The sequence below is a fragment of the Eurosta solidaginis genome, chromosome 2 (genome assembly GCF_040869045.1).
Source record: "Eurosta solidaginis isolate ZX-2024a chromosome 2, ASM4086904v1, whole genome shotgun sequence".
In the NCBI taxonomy this organism is placed as follows: Eukaryota; Metazoa; Arthropoda; class Insecta; order Diptera; family Tephritidae; genus Eurosta; species Eurosta solidaginis.
Window position 1 is genome coordinate 239,926,614 of NC_090320.1, and position 21,754 is coordinate 239,948,367.

General features: G+C 43.7%; 1 protein-coding gene across 2 annotated transcripts in view; it reads left to right on the plus strand.

Annotated features, from left to right (window-relative positions):
• LOC137240725 (bridge-like lipid transfer protein family member 3B) overlaps positions 1-21,754 on the plus strand; it is a 151,094-nt gene that overhangs the window by 51,398 nt on the left and 77,942 nt on the right. For both annotated transcript variants that reach the window (XM_067767349.1, XM_067767348.1), the window contains exons 2-3: positions 13,232-13,433; positions 13,577-13,825. In XM_067767349.1, coding sequence (XP_067623450.1) covers positions 13,232-13,433; positions 13,577-13,825 — 451 coding nt within the window. The remainder of the gene's footprint in view (positions 1-13,231; positions 13,434-13,576; positions 13,826-21,754) is intronic.

The window sequence follows — 21,754 nt, forward strand, 5'->3', positions numbered from 1 at the left end:
GTAAAATGAAAAAAAAAAAACAAATTTGTTTGCTTTGCTTTTTTCTGTTGCTGAAATATTTTTCAAATACAAATGTAAGCTGTATACAAAAATTCCAAACCGACAAAAAACTCATTGCTGGTAAAGCCAAAAATTTTTAAATTTTACTATTTTTCAGTAAGCAATTCAAACCCGAGGCTTGTTGTTATATTTCATTGGAGTGTGGTTTTACGTGGCCCAGCGCACAACCCGCTCAACGGGGGTGAAAATATTACTTGCACGTTTATATAGCGAGCCGCTTGCTCCAAGACAGACGCCCGCTTGCAGCCGCACCTCGATGTGTACAGACGCTAGCCCTTAAACCGATTATGTCAGAGTAGCCTAGCCAGGTTGTCGCCTTCTCACATTAGCGGCTACCCAGAGGATACTTGGCCGCAAGCGACCGGCAGTAGTGAGCTGCTTCAACCGCATGCAAAAGAATCGCTCTGGCCATTCCCAGGTGAATGGGGGTCAGAAGCTTTTCCCACTTTCGTGGCCTTCTACACACGGCTCCATCCTCCATCAGCATAGTCCATCGAATTAAAACGCAGCGGCTGCGCTGGCTAGGCCATGTTATGCGAGTGAAAGATGATGCTCCGGCCAAGAAAGTGTTTCTATCGGAACCCGCCTATGGAAGCAGAGTTCGGCCCCCACTCCGTTGGAAGGAACAAGTGGAAAACGATTTAAACTCCCTTGGTGTGACCAATTGGCGCCGGTTGGCGGAGCGAAGGAGCTACTGGCGCGCCTTGTTGGACGACCATAACCGTTTAGACGGTTAAGCGCCAATTAAGAAAGTAAGTAAGTAATTCAAACCCTGGTTACATTTTTTAGTATAGAACATTTTTTTCCAGAAATCAATATTTTCCAGAAATCAGTTATAATAAAAATTCAAACTATCCAGGAATTTCCGCTTTGCGGACCATTTGGCGCCATCATTGAAACAGCGTGCCGTATTATAAAATTAAGAAAAAAAGTGTTTCAATTAGATAAAAGTTCTTCTTATCGGGTTCACTCCGCGACAGTCGGGTGTAGATTGGGATATTGGGCTTCAACCTTTCGCACAATACGTTTGACATCATCTTATATGAGATACTAGAAAGGCTGATTCCGCGATAGTTGACGCAGTTTGGAGGATCCCCCTTCTTTTGGACTGGGCAGGAAAGATTTAGGCTCCAAACATCGGGTATAGGTTAATACATGCGCCTTACCAACTCCTTCATGCCGTATTTGAATAACTCCGCAGGCAATCCATCAGCGCTCGCGGCCTTGTTGTTTTTTTTAATATGGTTATGGCTATTCCTACTTCGGCGTAGGCAAGTGCGGGAACATTGTTTCCATCATTATGGATTGCGGGCTTGGGTTTATCATCATGCCCCGGGCATTGCATCACTTTCTCCATTTAGGAGCACAGTGTCCCCTCCATAATCCAAGCATCCTCTTGACATCGGTTACCAGGTCGCCGTTTTCATTTTTAGAGGAGTTTGCCCCGGGCTTAAAGCCTTCTGTCTGTCGCCGAACTTTTCGGTAAAATTTCCGTGCGTTATTCCTTGTGGCTAGCGTTTTCTTATTGCGTTAGCTTCTAACGAAGCTCTGTAGGCAGCGTCCTTTCTTTCGGTTAATATGCAACAGTCTTCATCGTACTAGTGGTTTTTTCGTGCTCCCCGGTTTCACCGGCGGTGGTACGAATTGCTTTAGAGATATGCGAGTTACTAAGTCATTGGAGGTCTACTGCGTTTGCAGCATTTCGACGACGAACTTTCCTTGTGTATTTTGTTCCATGCTTTTAGCGGCGCATTTGTAGTTGTTAAAAAAATAAAAAAAATAAATTTACGTTTTTGACTACGACAAGATGTTGGGTCCTCGAATCGTGCGTACGTCTAAAGCAAAGGAGGCCGATATTTTTACATGTAGTTCGATCAGGGAACAGCTCTTTATGCTTAAACCTGGTGTTGGCTGTGACCATGTTACCAACATCGGTGGATTCGACCAGTTTCAGTCCACTAGGGGAGGTTTCATTGTGGAAGCTGCACTTTTCGACCATGTACCCAAAAAGAGCTTTTTTGACTTGCATTTACGTCGCCAAGCGCGACTTTTATATCTTGGCGGGGCAAAGTTAGTGTGTGTTGTAGAGTGCGTCCTTCACCTCATCGAACTTTTTCTCCATCTGTGTTTGGGTGTAGATCAAAAAGATATTAAAAAGTTATGATTTTATGCGGATTGCGGCGAGAAGTTTGTCCAATTGCGTGAAAGATAGTATTTCGCGGCGAAGTGTATACACCATATAATATTGTAACGAATTTACTGCAAATCCTCTTATTTGCAACCTTCTGCTAAGTTCGAATCACTAAACTGTTGAATAAATAACTCCAATATTGAATAATGCAATAATGGTCTTTATTAGACTACTTGAAAATAACACTTATAATTCGCAACTGATAACTTGCTTAAACGAAACTGATTTTCAAAATAATACTCCTATTGCTCGCTAGATAGCGTCTTAAATCCAACTGATTCTCGCGCCTCTACTTTTGCTGCCTTTTATAGTGTTTGGTTTCCTCGTTGACAATTCTAGGCGGTTCTGTTCTAGAATCTACTAGTTGGTTATCTGCTATAATTATAACTACAGATGTACGTGTATAACTCTCATATGCGCGTGTATTTGTGAGCGACAATTCCACAATTATAATTGCATATCTCAGATAAGATATCTGCATGTGTTTGTGCGTTGCTTTTCCGCTGAGTGTACGTACATATGTGTAGACATAATGATTTAGTTATTGATGTGCATACAGTCACTGCTTAGCATCGGCTTAGAGATGGCAGTACCCCTTAGTGTTGCTAATATTCGTAACAATATGTATTTTTATGATATATCTTCACCATAAACCCAACACCGAATTTGCGCTTATTTGTATGGCCACTCCAGTAAATCTCATTATTTCTAATTGTCTTTTTTCCTCGCTTCGTTCGTCGTGTTTCTTGGAAGGCGGTGATGTCAGCTTTTGTTTTCAGGAGGATATCAACTAGCCGGGCATCGGCACCAAACTCACTAAGGTAACGGATGTCCAGGTGCATGCCCTTAAATCATAACCCCATATACGTTTGTCGAGGTCGTCATCAAAAAAGGAGTTTGTGTTTATCCGAGGCTTTGTTAGAATTGGAGTGTGATTTTGCGTGGCGAGTCCCAAGCCCACCGCTCAACCCGCCCAGAGTTTATATAGGGAGCCACTTGTTCCAAGACAGACACTCGCTTCAAGACGCAGATTATGGTGATCGGACGCTGCTGTTGAAATCCTCAAATCCCCCAGCAGCCCTTAAACCGATTATGACCGAGTGGCATAGCTAGGTTGTCACCTTCTCACATTAGCTCACCACCAAACGGATCTTCAGTGTAGAGCTGGATTCGATTTTTTCGATTCGATTCTCAAAAAAAAAATGGACTAAATCGAGCTGAAAATAGTTGGTTCCTGCTCAATTGTTTACTAAGGTTGTACTGCTAAAAATCTCGTCAGTTTCTTTCTCGTTTCGTTGACTGAGGCTCTTTGGCAACATCAAGGAGTACCACAGGGTTATTCACTTGTTCCTCCCATCGGAGTGAGATAGATAGTGTATTCGATACCTAAATATCATGCTTTCTCTGTTTTTTCCAGATATTCCAATTTTGTGCGCAGACATTTCTTCAGTTAGTTCTGCATTCTCAGCAAGGTTAGCTTAGAAATCACAAGGAGAACAACATTTTGCTATAACCCTCTATTAATCTCTCATCATAGCTGCGGTATCGAGAGTCGATGGCATGGCCCTTTTCAAGAGAAAAGTCATGTCGATGAATTATCGTCATCTCCGTCGAACCAGTCAATAGATATAGTTATGGGAATTCATGAAAAGATTTCGGCACAGCAGGTGTTCCTATCGGCATCCGCGTTTGGAAACAGCCGCCAAGAAGACTTGATCTCCCTTGGTGCCCGCAATCGGTATCAGTTATGTTGAAGCCGGGATAGCTAGGCTGACTTGCGCAACTGCAATGCCAAAAGCTCCCAGGCGGCTAAGCGCCAATTGTTGGTGATGTTAAATTTCTTCATATTTCTCCTTTTCTTCATAGCCACCATCATAATGGCATATAGTCATAGTTCATGGTTTTTAAAAAAGTCGAGCTTTTTGAAAATTTAAACTCTATTTTAGTTGGTCTGTAAATATGCCACAATTAAGCTAAATTTATAAAAAATACAACAAATATATTTTCTTCACGTTTTTATCAATAAATATGAAATAGGCACAGTTGCTGAAAGATGATCAAAACTTCGAAGGCTAAAAAAATCGAACGATTCTAAAAAGAAAATCGATTCTTCATTTCTTAAAAAAGGATCGATTAAATCTATTACAGATCTAACCGAAATCCAGCTCTAGTTCAGTGGCTATCCAGAAGATACTTGGCCGCAAGCGATCGGGAGTAGTGAGCTTCTCGACGAAATGAGACTAAAAACAAATAATATAGTTAATGATAAAACTTATAACTGTTGCGATCACTGTTTTTATAAAATTAATACTGCACGCAGAGTGAGCAGCAAAGCATAAAACAGATGTTGAAGTATAGCGTCACGTAGCAACGCGAAATTCGACCGCACTCAATGTGACCGTCTTTTGTTTTCTGTTGAATTAAAACTTGTGATTGCGAAAATTTTAAATTGAATCCAGAAAAAAGTTGACTATTTAACAGAGTATATTAACTTTGATTGGATAACGGTTGGTTGTACAGTAGGCCGGGTCGATTTGTGGGGAGGCAAAAAAATCACCCATTGCTCTGTGAAAATCATATGCTAGGGATCAAAATAAGAAACTTTGCCGAAGGAACCATACCTCTAAACGAATTCTGATGTCCCCCCCCCCCTTGGGTCGTAGGGGAAAATTTTGAAAAATCCCACTTTGAAATGGCTATGTTTTTTCTTTTTGGAGTTTATTTTTCTCTTTAGAAATTTATTTAGTCAGAACATATGTAAATGAAAAAATGAATTTAACTTAGTAATAGAAAAGAAATAAAAAAACTTATTAGAAATTAGCGTTTTTACAACCCCCTTTTAAAACCAAGGCATCGCTGTGATGCATTTGCATGTCGTAAACATAGTTGTGTGGGTTTTTTATTCAACCGTTTTAAAAAATGAAGGTATCACTGTGACAAAATTGCAGATCGTAAAATTGCTTGTGTTGTTTTCTTAAGCCACCACAAGACACAGCAGGTAGAATTGAAATTGCCCCTACCCAAAAGTTCGACCCAAAGGGGGGGACATCAGAATTCGTTTTAGAGGTATGGTTCCTTCGGCAAAGTTTCTTATTTTGATCCCTAGAATACGATTTTCACAGAGCAATGAGCGATTTTCAAATCGACCCGCCCTATTGTACATGTATAAAGGAATCGAGATAGATATAGACTTCCATATATCAAAATCATCAGTATCGAAAAAAAATTTGATTGAGCCATGTCCGTTCGTCCGTCCGTCTGTCCGTTAACGCGATAACTTGAGTAAATTTTGAGGTATCTTGATGAAATTTGGTATATAAGTTCCTGGGCACTCATCTTAGATCGCTATTTAAAATGGACGAGATCGGACGAAAACCACGCCCACTTTTTCGATATCGAAAATTTCGAAAAACCGAAAAAGTGGGATAATTCATTACCAAAGACGGATAAAGGGATGAAACATGGTAGGTGGGTTGAACTTATGACGCAGAATAGAAAATTAGTAAAATTTTGAACAGTGCGCGTGGCACCGCCCACTTTTAAAAGAAGGTAATTTAAAAGTTTTGCAAGCTGTAATTTGGCAGTCGTTGAAGATATCATGATAAAATTTTGCAGGAACGTTACTCCTATTACTATATGTGTGCTGAATAAAAATTAGCAAATTCGGTTGACGAACACGCCCACTTAAAAAAAATTTTTTTTTTAAAGTTAAATTTTAACAAAAAATTTAATATCTTTACAGTATATAAGTAAATTATGTCAACATTCAACTCCAGTAATGATATGGTGCAACAAAATAAAAAAAATAAAAGAATATTGCAAAATGGACGTGGCTCCGCCCTTTTTTATTTAATTTGTCTAGAATACTTTTAATGCTATAAGTCGTACAAAAATTTACCAATCCTTCTGAAATTTGGTAGGGGCATAGATTCTATGACGATAACTGTTTTCTGTGAAAATTGGCGAAATCGGTGGAAGCCACGCCCAGTTTTTATATACAGTCGACCGTCTGTCCTTCCGCTCGGCCGTTAACAAGATAACTTGAGCAAAAATCGGTATATCTTTACTAAAGTTAGTCCACGTATTTATTTGAACTCACTTTATCTTGGTGTAAAAAATGGCCGAAATCCGACTATGACCACGCCCACTTTTTCGATGTCGAAAATTACGAAAAATGAAAAAAATGCCATAGCTCTATACCAAATATGAAAAAAGGGATGAAACATGGTAATTGCATTGGTTTATTGACGCAAAATATAACTTTAGAAAAAACTTTGTAAAATGGATGTGACACCTACCATATTAAGTAGAAGAAAATGAAAAAAGTTCTGTAAGGCGAAATCAAAAGCCCTTGGAATCTTGGCAGGAATATTGTTCGTGGTATTACATATATAAATAAATTAGCGGTACCAGACATATGATGTTCTGGGTCACTCTGGTCCACATTTTGGTCGATATCTCGAAAACGCCGTCATATATACAACTACAACACTACCTTTTAAAATACTCATTAACACCTTTCATTTGATTCCCATATCGTACAAACACATTATAGAGTCACCCCTGGTCCACCTTTATGGCGATATCTCGAAAAGATGTCCACCTATAGAACTAAGGCTCACTCCCTTTTAAATAATCATTAACACCTTTCGTTTGATACCCATATCGTACAAACGCATTCTAGATTCACCCCTGGTCCACCTTTATGGCGATATCTCGAAAAGGCGTCCACCTATAGAACTAAGGCCCACTCCCCTTTTAAAATACTCATTAACACCTTTCATTTGATACCCATATCGTACAAACGCATTCTAGAGTCACCCCTGGTCCACCTTTACCGCGATATCTCGAAAAGACGTCCACCAATAGAACTAAGGCCCACTCCCTTTTAAAACCCTCATTAACACCTTTCATTTGATATCCATATCATACAAACAAATTCTAGAAAGACCCCTGGTCCACCTTTATGGCGATATCCCGAAATGGTGTCCACCTATAGAACTCCCTTTTAAAATACTCTTTAATACCTTCCATTTGATACCCATGTCATACAAACACATTCCAGGTTTACCCTAGCTGAGCCTCGGATGTTAATGAAACAGGAATCGCCACGGGTAGGTGAGGTTGACAATTGGGTTGGAGAAGCTATATATTGCGCTGGCAACCCCTTGAGAGGGTTGTGCTACACAACCGTTTGAATCAATTTGGTATTTTAGTCGCCTCTTACGACAGGCATACCTACAGTGGGTATATTCTAAACCCCTAACCCGCTGGGGCCATAGTTCAAGTAATGGACAGCAGAGCTTTTATTACGTTCATACTTTGTCGGGTCGAGTCACAACTGTATCTCTTCCCTCTGTTTCTAAAATGGGTTTCAATGGGGATGGAGATATGTAAATTCATGAACAGGCATGTAGTAGTATTAGCTGCGGTGCAAAGAACCAGCCTATGCAAAGCATACATCCCTGAGTATTACGCTATGCTTACCTAGGTAAGCAGGTAGTGTACCCGATCTTTTGAATCAGCACAGGGGCAATTGGATCATAGAAAACTGCAGCCAAGCGTGCTCTTAGGCTCTTTGCGCAATGGTAACTCTTAAATAAACACAAAAATGGCTTTAATCTGTTTAACAAAACTGTTTTCTATGCACTATAAGATTATCCTCATCACTAAGGGTTCCATAATTGCATGTGGGGAAGACCTGAAATATTTCTGTGTACACAAACTAGTTCGAATAGGGTAGCTCCTCCTTTGATAGTCAGATGGCTATCCGGTCAGTAACGGTAATATCTAATTAGTCGAATTGACCCAACGCCTGAATGATTTGGTTGCTGGAGAGTCGTTACCAACAAGGCGACGAGATGGCCAAAGATTTACCAAGGCATCGCACTGCCTTAGTAGGATGATATTTCTTTAAAAACCCTTTATCCTGCGGAACTCAGTGGGTGGACTTAGTGAAACGCAACGTCCATCATTTTTAATTTATGTTATAGAATTAGACTTACTTGATTCAGTATTTTAGTAATAGGAAATGAACATTTCAAAAAATGTAGTTCGTTGTATGAGGTGTCAAAGGCTGAAATAGCACTCAGTTAATCCAACGAACTCTATAGCGTGATGTTTAGTAATCGGCAAAAGTTCGGCAGACGATGGCAGACATATCCGAATAACTGAAGGTGGCCTGGCATCGTAGTAAGAAGTGGGAATTATTGGCGCGGCTACAGTTCGACAACAATGATGCGGCGACTTGAAAGCGACCATCAAGGGTTGTAATAACGGCGGTATAAAAGCGGGCGGCTCCTGATAAACTAAAAGCGGGCGGCTCCTGGCGATCGTAGTGCGGGCGGTATCTGATGGGTCACGGGTGTTTACCGTTGCCAGTTGATGCTTTTTTGGAAATGTTCTTCGGGAATAGACACCTCTCAGGGGTGTAGTCGCTTGTTACGATACTTAAGTATAAGACTGTTTTATAAATGAAGCAATTACTGCTATTTAAATAACGAATTTCATAAAACAGTAGAGAAGCATAGCATATTTCACGTGGATGAATAGCTGCTGAAAGTCAACCGAGGTTTGCTTGCTTGTTAGCCAGTTGGCCCGCGTATGTGATGCTGTCGTGTTATAGTGTAGTTTAGGCGCAAGTGATTTTGCAGTGGGATCGTAATATTGTAACGCTACGTCGCACCTATAATGGAGTTTAAAAACCGATAATTGCGATTAAAACTGCTTCAAGGAAATCTAAAGAGCAATAAGATTTGTTGAATAAGAGTAATCTAATTGAGTGGGCGTGGTCCTTAACCGATTTCGTAAATTTTTTTTTCAAAGCAATTCTTATAGTAAAGGCAACCTCTCCACCGATTTCTTTTACGATAGGTTTAACGATTTTTGATTTATGATTAATAATATTTGTAAAATTGATTTTATCACAAGTGGGCGGTGCCACTCCCATTTAAATTTCTTTGTTTTAAAATGTTCATCAAGATTCTCAATATCAGTCCACACGTCAAATTTGAACATTCTAGGTGTAGGAAGGTAGGTGGGTATAATGGCAGCGACCCTGATCGTCCAAGTAGCTAATGAAAAGGCGCTTGATGCCATAAAATTCGTCTGTACCTACTGAGTACTACATGGATATGTTTTACAACCATCCGGAGTTTTTTATAAAATCAAGAATGTTTGCCATTCCTATTTCCGCTAATCTTCCTAGATCTTCCAAAAAAGGGCTCCCGAATGATCTTAAACGGGTTCTAGCTAGAGCCGGGCATTTACACAGAAAGTGCTCAACAGTCTCTTTTTCATCTATGTCCGTACAACTTCATTGTGCGGAATACCCATATTTTCCGCATGCGTGCCTAAAGACCAGTGACCAGTGCAACCCGCTATAAGTCTATGGTTGTCGGCCCTGGATCTCCCTAGCAGATACCTTGTTTTCCTTTCGTTGCAGTCCGGCCAAATGGCTTTTGAAATCGCACAACCCGCGGTGCTCTTCCATTTTTGTTGAGATTTGTTCACATAAAAATCTCGAATATCTCCCTCGGTCACTCCCAGGGGTATACCTACTTCGACACTGGTTATTTACTCACCCCCCTCTGCTGAGTCCCTACATGCCAGTTCATCAGCCATCTCATTTCTCTCAATTCCCCTATGTCCAGGAACTAGAGATATACGCCGCCGATAAACGCCGCCGCCGATTTTGGTCGTTTTTCGCACGCCGCCGCCGAATGTTCAAAATATCGGCGCGGCGGCGGCGGCGGCGTCCGGCGCGTTACTATATTTTCTCGTTTAAGACTGTTTAGGCCACTTATTGTTCATGTCGAAAATTGTTCGGATATGGTCGAAAGTGGTATCAACGGATGCGCATCACTGCCAGTTATAAGAAACTAATTGCGAAATTTAACTCTTTCTAACGGTTCAAAAGTTATTTAAAAAAACAGGTGTTTTCGATGTCAGCTTAACACGGACTTTGCATCGCCCAATTTACCAAGTTATTAAAACAAAACACTAAAAGAAAAGTTATAGAATAATTTATATGCTCACTTTGCATATTTTATTTTTATTTTTTTCAAAAAATTAATAATGAATAATGAATTCAAATAAAATGACCCACGGCGAACATGTTTTCAAATTGTCCTCACGTTGTTAAAAACAGCAAAATACCCAAAAAGGATGCCGATTTTTAAAAAAGTTTTATTGGGATTGGCTGAAAGAATAAGCGAAATCAGTGATGCAAAATCCATTAGTAGGTTCTAGGGGCATAAACACCCCTTTGAAATGATTCTTACCTCATACTTAATTTGAGGATATATGTATGTACGTATGAGAAGGGTTTGAAAAATCACTTGGGCTTACATTCAAACATCTGTTGTTTATTTGCGAAACTATACAATAGCGTCTGAAATGTTAATTTTGATTTTCACACTTCATCCTTCAACATAAAAGCCTCCCGGTTTGATATTTCCTAAAGTTGGCGGCAATATCCCAAACTAGTCCCTTGGAGTGAATCACATTGATTATAGCCTATCAACCAAGTTTAAATATCACCTACACGTTACGGCTCCTTTTACAAATGTGAATACGTGGGCACATATATTTACCAGGTGAGGCTTTGTCCTTCGCAAGAAAACTCTTAAAATGGTGAAGCAAAAGCTTTCCCAAGACAGTCCAACTAATGACCGTGTGTGCTACTAACCTAATGTAATGGACAGTTGAACTACTCTGAAGCTACGCGGTCATCCATAACGAGCTCTTATGTCATAAGACCGGAAAAGAACAGTTAACATCTTTCAACTTAAAAGCGGTCGAATTTCATTCTAAAATATCGTTTTGATTTACCGAAGACTATTTAAATCAATGTTGTCAACACAAACGTCTGCAAACTTTGGTCTACATTTTAAAAATTTTATCCAGGGTCCTTGTAAAATTTTAATTATGTAGATGCGCCGAGGATTATACGACTTTCACCCATTCCGCAATGACATTCACTTAGACGAGGGCGGCATCCTTGGCCGAATGGTCACATGGGGAATTGTAGCTCTTTAAAACAGCCGAAAAAATTGTAGGCACCCTGTGCCAAGAGCGTTGTTGTTGTTGTTGTTGTAGCAATGCTTCGCCGCACCTAATAGCTGCGACCGATCATAAATTGTCATCAATATCCTCTATCGGGAGTCCAAGGAAACTTGCTGTTTCAACAGGGGTGGACCATAATGAAAGGGGTGTTAGAGGCATTGGTTCCACATTACAATTAAAGAGATGGTTGGTGTCATGTGGGGACACATTGCAAGCGGGCATACATTTTGTATGTCGGGGTTGATTCTGGATATGTAAGAGTTTAACCTGTTACATTATCCAGAACGAAGTTGAGCCAGAGTGACTCGCTTTTCCCTGGGGTGTATGCGTTCCTCTTCCGCAAGTTTTGGGTACTGTTTTTTGAGTACTGGATTCACCGGGCAATTCCTTGCATAAAGGTCCGACGCCTGTTTGTGAGTTCACCAAGGACCTGCTTGTGTTTTTTTGCTTCATACGGCTGAGTTCTCAGGTGCCGTATTTCCTCAACGGAGCAGACTCGGTGTTGGCGCTTTAATCAGATGTCTGTTGGGATGCCCAGGTTTCTGGGTATTCAACAGGAACTGCTTGGTTAGCATCTCATTTCTCTCCCTGATGGGGAGTACCACGAGCGTCATGAGTATTAATAGGCCATTAATAGCAACCGTAAGCCGCCTTTGTGCATGGCCGCCAAGGAGCCACAAATAATTTAAAGAAATTGTGTTCGCGACGATTATTAAGAATTAACTCCAGGTGAAACTACGCTTTGCACGAGATATACAAACAAAAGTGTGACCATTTTATGTATCTCTATTTCTTTACAACAGACGCAGCAGTGCCAATTCCGGGGTTAGGTTCGAAGCTTCTCTGGAGTAAGTGAACGAGGGACAATCCCTCCGCAAGGAGCTACTCCTGAAAATTTTTGAACGATCTGCGAGATTTTGAGGCAATAACCCCGGATCTTTCCGAAATGGCCAAAACGTTGATTTCCTTAAATACATACAAACAAAATCTTTCCTAAATACTATTTTTTTAAATAGAAAAATTAAGCTTTTTGAAAGTAAGATCACGGGCGTATGCCGGCGCGCCGACCACGCCGCCGCCGCCGGTATATAATAGAGCCTACGCCGCCGCCGCCGATAAAGTGATCGGCGTAAACCTCTACCAGGAACCCAGATAATGGATATTTCCAGAGTGTCGGCCAGCACCGATAAGAGTTGTTTGCATGACCCACCAGCTTTGAGCTAGTATATGGTGCAGTTAACGCCTTAATTGCTGCCTGACTGTCAGAAAGGATAGACACATTGCCAGTTATGCTCAACTGCACGGCTGGTGAGGTTGTACTTCTTGCTAAGAGCTCCCCACCGCACTAAAGAGCCATACGTCAGCACTGGCCACACTACTGCCTCATACAGCCAAAGGACCATCTTCGGCCTGAGACCCCACTCCTTACCGAACATCGCTTTACAAGCATAGAAAGCGACGCAGGCCTTCCACACTCACTCCTCGATGCACGCTTTCCAGTTGAGTTTTGATTCTAGGTGTATTATTTACTGAATAATCAGGTTTTTTGTGTTTTCCAAAATTTTATATATATAAAAAGTGGGCGTGGTTATCATGCGGTTTCGCTCATTTTCAATACCAATATATTCTGGGTTCAGATAAGCTCGTGTAACAAATTTGGTGAAGATATCTCAATATTTACTCAAGTTATCGTGTTAACGGACAGACGGACTGACGGGCGGACATGACTCAATCAAATTTTTTTTTCGATACTGATGATTTTGATGGAAGTCTATATCTATCTCGATCCCTTTATACCTGTACAACGAACCGTTATCCAATCAAAGTACAGCTGGATATGAAAATAATGCAATTTTTCCAATTTTTAAGGAAAACTAATTTTTTTTCACACTTTCCTTTTAAATTTCTTTACAGTTACACCAAAAACTTGTCATCGGACAAAATAAATTTGAGCACATTTCGGGGCGAAGGAGATTTGTCGAATTTACAATTGGATGAGGCAGTGCTCACTGAACTGTTAGAGTTACCTTCATGGTTACGGCTCACATCTGCATGGTGCAATCATGTGTCCTTTCGTATTAGCTGGACGAAATTGAAAAGTGTGCCAATAACATTGGTAAGTAATGCATACTATAGCAATAAGTTTTTTTTTTGCAAAATTACTATGTATATTTTTACATTATGCTCTCTCTATTTGTTGTTCCATAACTCAACAATGAATGCCAAAAACGCACACACAACCACACCCATGACCTGCAGACTCTAGACGAAGTGAATATAAGCGTTGAAACGTGTGATCCCAGCAGTAGAAATCAGGATGCCTATACGCCAAGTGGTGGGAGTGCCGGTGGGGGTGGTGGTAGTGGTGGTACAGCACCTGCACAATCACTACCTCAAGTACCACAAGGCAAATATAGTTTTATCCACAAGGTGGTGGATGGTATAACAATCATTGTAAATACGGTTAATGTGAAATTTTTAAGTGCAGCTTTTACGGCTTCAGTGCAGGTAAGTGGTTTATTTCTGCTTAATAGTTACATCTAAGTTTGGTTTTACCGTTAAGAAGCCCCAAGTGTGATTAATGTACGATGAATAATATTATTTAAGTAATTATGCTCATTAATTATGCTCACTGCAACCATACTGAAATCATTGACAGATTTCTGCAAACTACATATCAACTTTAACAAGCGATACGAGATATTAATCCCTGAGAGGGAACAGTGGGTGAATGACCCAGATTGGCCCACTAACAGCATTCAGATCTACACAGATGGATCTAAACTGGATAAGAGGGTCGGAGGGGGTGTCTATTCGGAACGATTGGATATACAAAGATCGCTGTAGCGTATTTCAGCCCGAGCTTGAGGTCATACAAGACGCTGTGGACTGCCTTAGGCAGAAGGCATTCTCTCCGAAGCACATTTATATTTTCTCAGACAGTGAAGCAGCACTGAAACCCCATGACTGTGTCACAGCTTATTCTGAAATTGTAGTAGGCTGTCGCAGATCACCTAACGTGATAACTGAACAGTTTACTCTGCATCTGGTAATGATATGGCGGATGAGCTTGCAAGAAAGGGTACCTCCCTTCCGCTTTCGCCATTCTGGAAGAAGTTGGGCATGCCGCTCTCCACCTGCAAGCTCAAGATAAAGGAGGCTCTACTGATGGAAGCCGGAGCCAGGTGGAAGCATCATGATAGATGCCACACGGCAAAACTCACATGGCCGGAATGAAATGAGAAGAGATCGCGAGAGCTTCTCACCCTCGGTCAGAGGAATATTTCATTAGTTGTAGGTCTTCTAACTGGTCACGTTTGTATTGGACCGCATGCGGAAAGGATTGGCGCTCCATATAATGATTATTGTATAAGCTGCGGCAACGAAGAAGAGCCTGCAACTATTAGGCATCTACTTTGCGAATGTCCAGCGCTCGGTAGAAAAAGGCAGCGTTTCATGGACACGATGTTTCTTGTAGATCTGACCGATATAGCTGAGGTCAATACACAACGCTTAGTTAGCTTCACAAGCTCAACGAAGTGGTTTGATTAGGTTAGGTTAGGTTAGAGTGGCTGCCTCCGCTGTCCGAGCGGAGACTCACGTAGGCCGTTGTGGCCCGTTGTGCTACCACGCGGGGGGCCCCTATTTCCTATTACCCTACTTTCGAAGAAGAGGAGAGTTTAGACCCCAGTGAGGCTAAACCAGCACGTTTGCCTAATGAAACGCAAGATATCGTTTGGGTTTATAGATTCAAGCTCCGCAAGGCACCCAAAAGAGTGTCTGTGGAGGCATTGGTACCTGGTTTTTGACAGTGCGGGACAGTGGCACAGATAGTGCTCAACGCTTTCTATCTCCTCCTCGTCCCTACAGCTGCGGCAGAAGTCATTTGTCTGCAGGCCCATATAGGCACCGTGAGTGCCCATGAGACAGTGACCTGTAAGAAGGCCCACTAGTGGGCTTATAGAGATACGGTTTAATAATATCACCGATCGCGATCTCTTTTCATCCAGCTTAGGCCAGATTTGCTTGGATATACTACATGTAGGTTCCCTCGCCCATCTGGCGTTTGCCTGATCCGTGAAAAGAGATCGCAGGTGGCATTTGCAAGTGTTTAGAGGAGGGCTGGCCCAATCAGCGGAGGTTGTTGTTTGCAAGTTGGTGCCTTCCCTAGCTAGCTCATCCGCAGCGCAGTTTCTTGAGATGTCAAAGTGGCCAGGAACCCATATTATGCTTAGGTTGCAATTTTCAGCTAGTTTGTTGAGGGTTTCTCTGCACTTCAATGCCACTAGTGACGAGGTGTTACTGCATTGCAGGGATTTTATTGCAGCTTGGCTGTCAGAGAAAATTGAAATAGAATTGGTTACCTGCAGGTTAGCCAGATAGCGGGCTGCTTCCCAGATAGCTATGAGTTCAGCCTGAAAAACACTGCAGTGATCAGGTAGGCGAAAGCTCTCGCTTAGATTGAGCTTCTCCGAGAATATCCCGCTGCCGACTCTGTTGTTTAGTTTAGAGCCATCTGTAAAAACGGAGATTTCGTGTGATCCCGGCTCTACGCCGTTTGCCCACTCGTTCCTCTCTGGGATTCTTGTGGAAAATTTGTTGTCCCAGCAAGGGGGCGATGTTGTATGATCCAATTTCAAGAAGGTTTCAGGGACTTGCTTCAGGATCCGGGTGTGACCAAACCTGCAATCCCTCCAGGGTTCGATAGCGTTGAGCCTCGCCGCGTTGCAGGAGGCACGTTATCTGCTATATAGATCAGTTGGGAGAAGGAATAATATGGTTTCAAGAGCTTTGGTGGGAGTGGAGGGAAGGGCACCGCTGGTGAGCATTGCCGCCATCCTCTGCACTCTCGTTACTTTACTCCTGTTACATTCGATATCGAGTGACGTCCACCATACGGTGACGGCGTAGAAGAGTATGGGTCTCACCACTGCCGTATAGATCCAATGGACTATGCGTGGCTGGAGACCCCACCTTTTTCCGATTGCCGACTTACACGCGTAGAGAGCCATTGTGGCTTTCCTGGATCGTTCCTCCACATTTCGCTTCCAGTCAAGCTTCCTGTCTAGAATAACTCCGAGATATTTAACCTCGGTAGAGAGTTTGATTTCCTTCCCGTTTAGGGATGGGAGGGTAAATTCCGGTGTACTGCGTTTGCGGGTAAAAAGCACCATCTCAGTTTTTTCACTGCTGATGCTGAGTCCGCATTTCATAGACCATGTGTTTGTTAGATTAAGAGCATTTTTCAGGAGTTCGCCCAGCACCGGAAGGTGTTTGCCGGTAACTGTCAAGGCTATGTCGTCGGCATATGCAATGACTTGGCATCCGGTGGGCCGTAGTAAAGATAACAGAGCGTTCACCGTCAGGTTCCATAGTAGAGGAGAAAGAACGCCCCCCTGGGGGGTTCCTCTGTTGGTATACCTTATTAACGATGAGCTGCCCAGCTCAGAGATAATGATTCTCTTGTTTAGAAGGAGCTCGACGAAGACATAAGAGGCTCTTCCACCCCTAAAGAACGTAGAGATTTTGTGACCGCTGCTGGGAGAACGTTGTTGTAGGCTCCTTCTATGTCGAGAAAGATACCCAGCGTAAATTCTTTAAAGGCAAGACCCTTCTCTATCTTAGTAGTGATAGCATGTAGAGCTGTCTCTACGGATTTGCCCTTAGAGTAGGCGTGTTGGTTGTTGGAGATGAGTGCCTTATTTGCCGATCGTCTAATGTAGGCGTCCAGCAATCGTTCTAGAACTTTTAGGAGGAAGGAGGTCAGACTTATTGGTCTGAAATCCTTTGGACTGTTGCCCGATATCCTGCCTCCTTTGGGTATGAAGACTACCTTTGCCTTGGTTCATTCCGTGGGGATATAGACCAGGTTGAGGCAAGCCTTGCAGATTTTAGCTAGCAGCGGGCTTATAACATCGCTTGCAGCTTGCAATTCAGCGGGAAATATTCCATCCGTTCCCGGAGATTTGAAGGGTTTAAAGGACTTGATTGCCCAGATAACTCCTTTTTCACTTACAATGGGGTCCAGGGGTTGAAATGGCCCTGGGTTAGATTGCGTGTTTAAGATGTATGGTTGAGATCTGCAGCCCGGAAAGTGAGTGCTGATCAGGGTTTCGAGAATTTCCGTACTAGAAATGGCCCATTCTCCGCTCGTTGTGCGAATGCAGCTTGGAGGTATGGGGTTTTTGGAGAGGACCTTTCGTAGGCGATTGGCCTCTGAGACTTCTTCGATGTCATTAGTGAAGTTCTTCCAGGAGTCCCTTTTGGCCTTCTGGATTAACTTCTTAAAAGATTTTAAGGCGTCCCTATAATGGGACCAGATTCCCGTGCGCTTAGCCTCGTTAAAGAGTTTTCTGCTGTTTTTCCTCTGCTCGGAGATTTCTTGGTTCCACCAATAGGGTTTCTTCTTTCCCCTCACCTTAATCTCCGGGCAGGCTACTGTGAAGGCAGCGTTACAAGATTTGGTGATAAGATCTACTGCTTCTTCTATTTTTGACGATGAGTCTAGCTCACCGAGAGAAGCAAATGTTGTGTCTAAAGGAGGCGCTTCATCAGTTGTTAGCGGTAGGCTCGGCCTACCGTGAGAAGCGTTCTTTAGGAGAGTAGAGGATAGGACTTTTTTTATAAAGGTTCCAGTCCGTACGTCTCCTATTCCTGTAAGCCACCCTAGGCGGTGTACGCAAGAGCAGAGTGAAAATGATATACATATGATCAGAGTAGGAGTTTTCGTTGGAAACTCTCCAATTTTTGACAAGGTCAGAGAATGCCCCAGAAACTAGAGTAACATCTAGAACCTCCTTCCTATTTGAGGTGATGAAAGTTGGTTTGTCTCCAGAGTTGCATATACTTAGATTGTTACTTATAATAGAATCAAAAAGAGACTCACCCCTACTGTTAATGTCGGTAGAGCCCCAAGCAGTGTGATGTGCATTGGCATCGGCCCCAATTAATATCGGGAACCCTTTACTGTGGGCCTCCCGTACCGCTTTGCAGAGCCGGTCCTGCACAGAAGTTGGGCGATCGTGCGATAGATATGCGGACATCAGCCAGATTGTTTGCCCCTGTAGCTCGAGGCTAATACAGGTAAAGTCCTCGTCGCTAAAAAGAGATAGTAAAATAAATACTAGATTTTTCTTTACTAGAATACAAGATCTGATTCTACCTGTCACGGGCGGTGTCACCAGCCGGTAGTCCTTAGAAAAGAGTCCACAGACCTTGCTGCCAACGACCCAAGGTTCCTGGACTAGAACGACGTGCTCATACGTAGTGCTGAGGCGTAATATTGGGGCAGCCGAGGCTGCCTTAGAATGGTGCAGGTTTATCTGTAGTACCTGCGCGCCCGTTACGATTCGTTTGTGGCATCGACGGGTCGGATTCGAGCAAAAGCTGCTCGTCCATGCCCGTAAAGAACTGGCCCGCAAACTCAGATACCGAGAGTGTATCGCTCTCGGCATCCGGAGTGCTGCGTGCCAGTTCGATATCGGCCCCATGTCCACTCAAGGTGTTGCATGGGTCCGTGAGATTCAATGTAGCGATTGCGGGTTCGCTCGAGGCGGTATCCCCGATCACCAGATCCTCCGGAGCGGTGGCGGTCCCTTCCGCAGTGCCATGGGCAGCAGATCCACTCGGGGTGTTTCTGTCTGACCCCTCGCCTTGCGGTACAGGCTCACCCTCGTCCGGTGTTTCCTCCTTCGCACCATCCCGTCGAATTTTCAACGTGATGGAGTAGAAGCCGTAGCTTAATACTCCACCACATTCGTCAAGCCAAGGGAGAGAAGCCTCGTTTATGATGAAACCAACATAACGCTGCTTCGCCCTTGTCTCGCCGACCCGGACTATCCTCCAATCGCTCGAAGGTAGCCCCGGATTCGACTCCGCGATGGTATCAAGGATCTCGCCAGGATCCGCTATGCCGTCTGGGACCCAGGCCCAGGCTCTCGGTCTGTTCGGAATTTCTTCCACACCGACCGCATCCAACCTGGCCCCAGGCCACAGCTGTCCCAGCGAAGCTAAGGCGAGTTTGTAGAGCTTGCACGAGCGCTCATCGGCGCAGGAAACAAGCTTGACCCTACCCTGGTACCAGCCGGCATCACGGATAGTGGTAGCCGGCCCGGATGCTTGGTCATGATGTCCTTAAAGATCTTGAGAAGGCCGTTAAGGACATCCTTCCAGTTATCCGGGGTCATGTTCCCGTCCGGGTGACCGCGGTTCAAAACCGCCAGCGTAAAGTTGGCCTTAGCCGCCTCGCTGAAGGTTTTGGTCAGGGCAGGGGGAGTAGAGGCCGAAGGCCGGTGCCTTTTGGGATCGCTCGAGGCATTTCCCATAGACCTTTGCCTCTTAAGGGCCGGCATCTTCGGGTCAGAAGTTTGTTTGGTGGCAGAAGAGGAAGGGGTGGGGTTGTTGTTGCTGCTCTTCTTGGCAGCACTAATCTTCCTGGCCCAGGCCAGAGAACTTTTTTGCTCTGCCGTCAACTTGTCGCTGGGAGAGTTGCCAAGTTTCTCAACGATTTTGACGGCATTGCGAATGTTCCGCTGGTTGCGGACCGAAGTCGGGATTCGCTTATTTGCCTTGGAACCCTCAAGGGGTTCAGCCGGCTTGCGAGGTAACTTTGCAGCGGTGGAGGCAGTACTTTTGTACGTGGAGGATTTAGTGCTGTTACCAGCCACCTGCTGACAAGAGGTGCCCGGTACGGGCGTGGGACGGGCCTCCTGTGCTTGCTCAGTCGGACGTTGCTTTCCCTCTTTGGGGCTAGCTTTGCCGGCTGCTGCGAAATTGGACTTGCCCTCAAGGGGTTTAGTTCTTCCGCTAGCTTGCACAGTTTGCCGAAGATTTTTTTGTTGCCGTGAAGGCCTGGTCGGCGCCGTCGGTGCGGTTCCCGACAAATTGTGGACTTTTTTAATGCCTAGTCCAAGGGCGGCATCTTTACCCGTGCAGGGATCCGAGGCCAGGTTTTTGTTATTCATTAATATATCTTGTTCTTTAGCTGCCTACTAAGGTGAGACCGTTCGGCAGCCTGAAGTTAAAGGGATAGGGGAAACAATGCGGTCGACTGCGGTAGAGCCCCATACCGCAGCAGGTCGCCGTTACTCCCGGAGGTGGACCGGTATCTGGGAGGCTCCGTAAGAATACAGTCGGATGCCCCTGACTGCAAACCATCCAATGGGCACGGAATCGCATAACACCCTGGATTAGGGGTGGACCACCTTTTCAACTGGGCGTGGTCCAGTTCCCACCTTGAGGCCACGTTTAAAAACCATTTCCATATGCCTAAGCTATTAAGGAGCTGGGGCACAAATGGAGATGATTCCTAAACTTAGCTAGCACTCCCCTGGAAGGGGAAACTGTTGTGCATATTACCAGCCGGCACCCTCTGGGAGGGTTCAGCCCAAGGATTTGCGCCAGCCTATACGCCAAGGAGAGTAGGAACAAATTCGTGTGGTTTCACAATGGGCCTATAAAGGCCTAAGTGCGCCGGTCCGATGTGGACGGCAGCCACTTGAACCTAACCATACCTATCCTAAGTAATTATGCTTAAAGTTTCTAAGTCCCTCACCGTGCTCACTAAGAGCCATTAGCTCTTTCGAGTCAACACAGTGATACAACATTACTTCAGCGGGCGAAGGCGCTTTATTTGCGCGGTAATGCATGCCTAATATAAGAGGCATTAAAGTTAGTGGAACCGAAGGTTCAAGAGGCAAAAATATCACTACCTTAACAGCACCAACAACAGCAAGAACCATATAAATGCTTATAGTTGGCTGAAGAATTTATGTTACCGACAACTAATTTTTAATTTCTACCTAAACAACTGCCAGAAACTTACTTGAGGTTTTATTGTGGGTCCTCGCAGCCCCTATGAGATATGGACAGGAGAGAATATCATGAAAGGTAACACCCAAAACAAATAGTTGTTTGGCGGGCAGTCCGCAACAGAATGTCGTATGTAAATACCATATGGTAGTATGCTCATTGTTGCTGTGGTTTTTGTAACGCTCCGGAAATATCACCTTCGAATTAGTCCGACCATTTGAGGAACGATTTGATGTGACCACGTCGACGCATACTTGAGTCCGAGAAGCTAAGTAACAGCGTCATTATGAAACGGAAATTATGCTAGCTTATGCTGGTGATGCATGGCGGTTTGATATATAGAAAATAGACCAAAGTAGGGATAGGACATAGTCCATGAGCCTACTCTTCTTTAAAACACTTTGGCTTTGCTGTTTTCTGTTGACACTGCCCAACACTCAATTAGTTCGCGTACCACCGCTTCGACTTACGTGAAATCCCTAGAATTCTGAAAGTTATAAAAAAGCGTGACATGGTTCACTGCAGCTGTCGAAAGGCTGAGTGCCACAAGGATATTTCTCTTGTTATGAGTATTGTGCACATTATCGACCAAGCGGGAAAGGCGTGTGTTCAAGCGCGGGGCTGTAA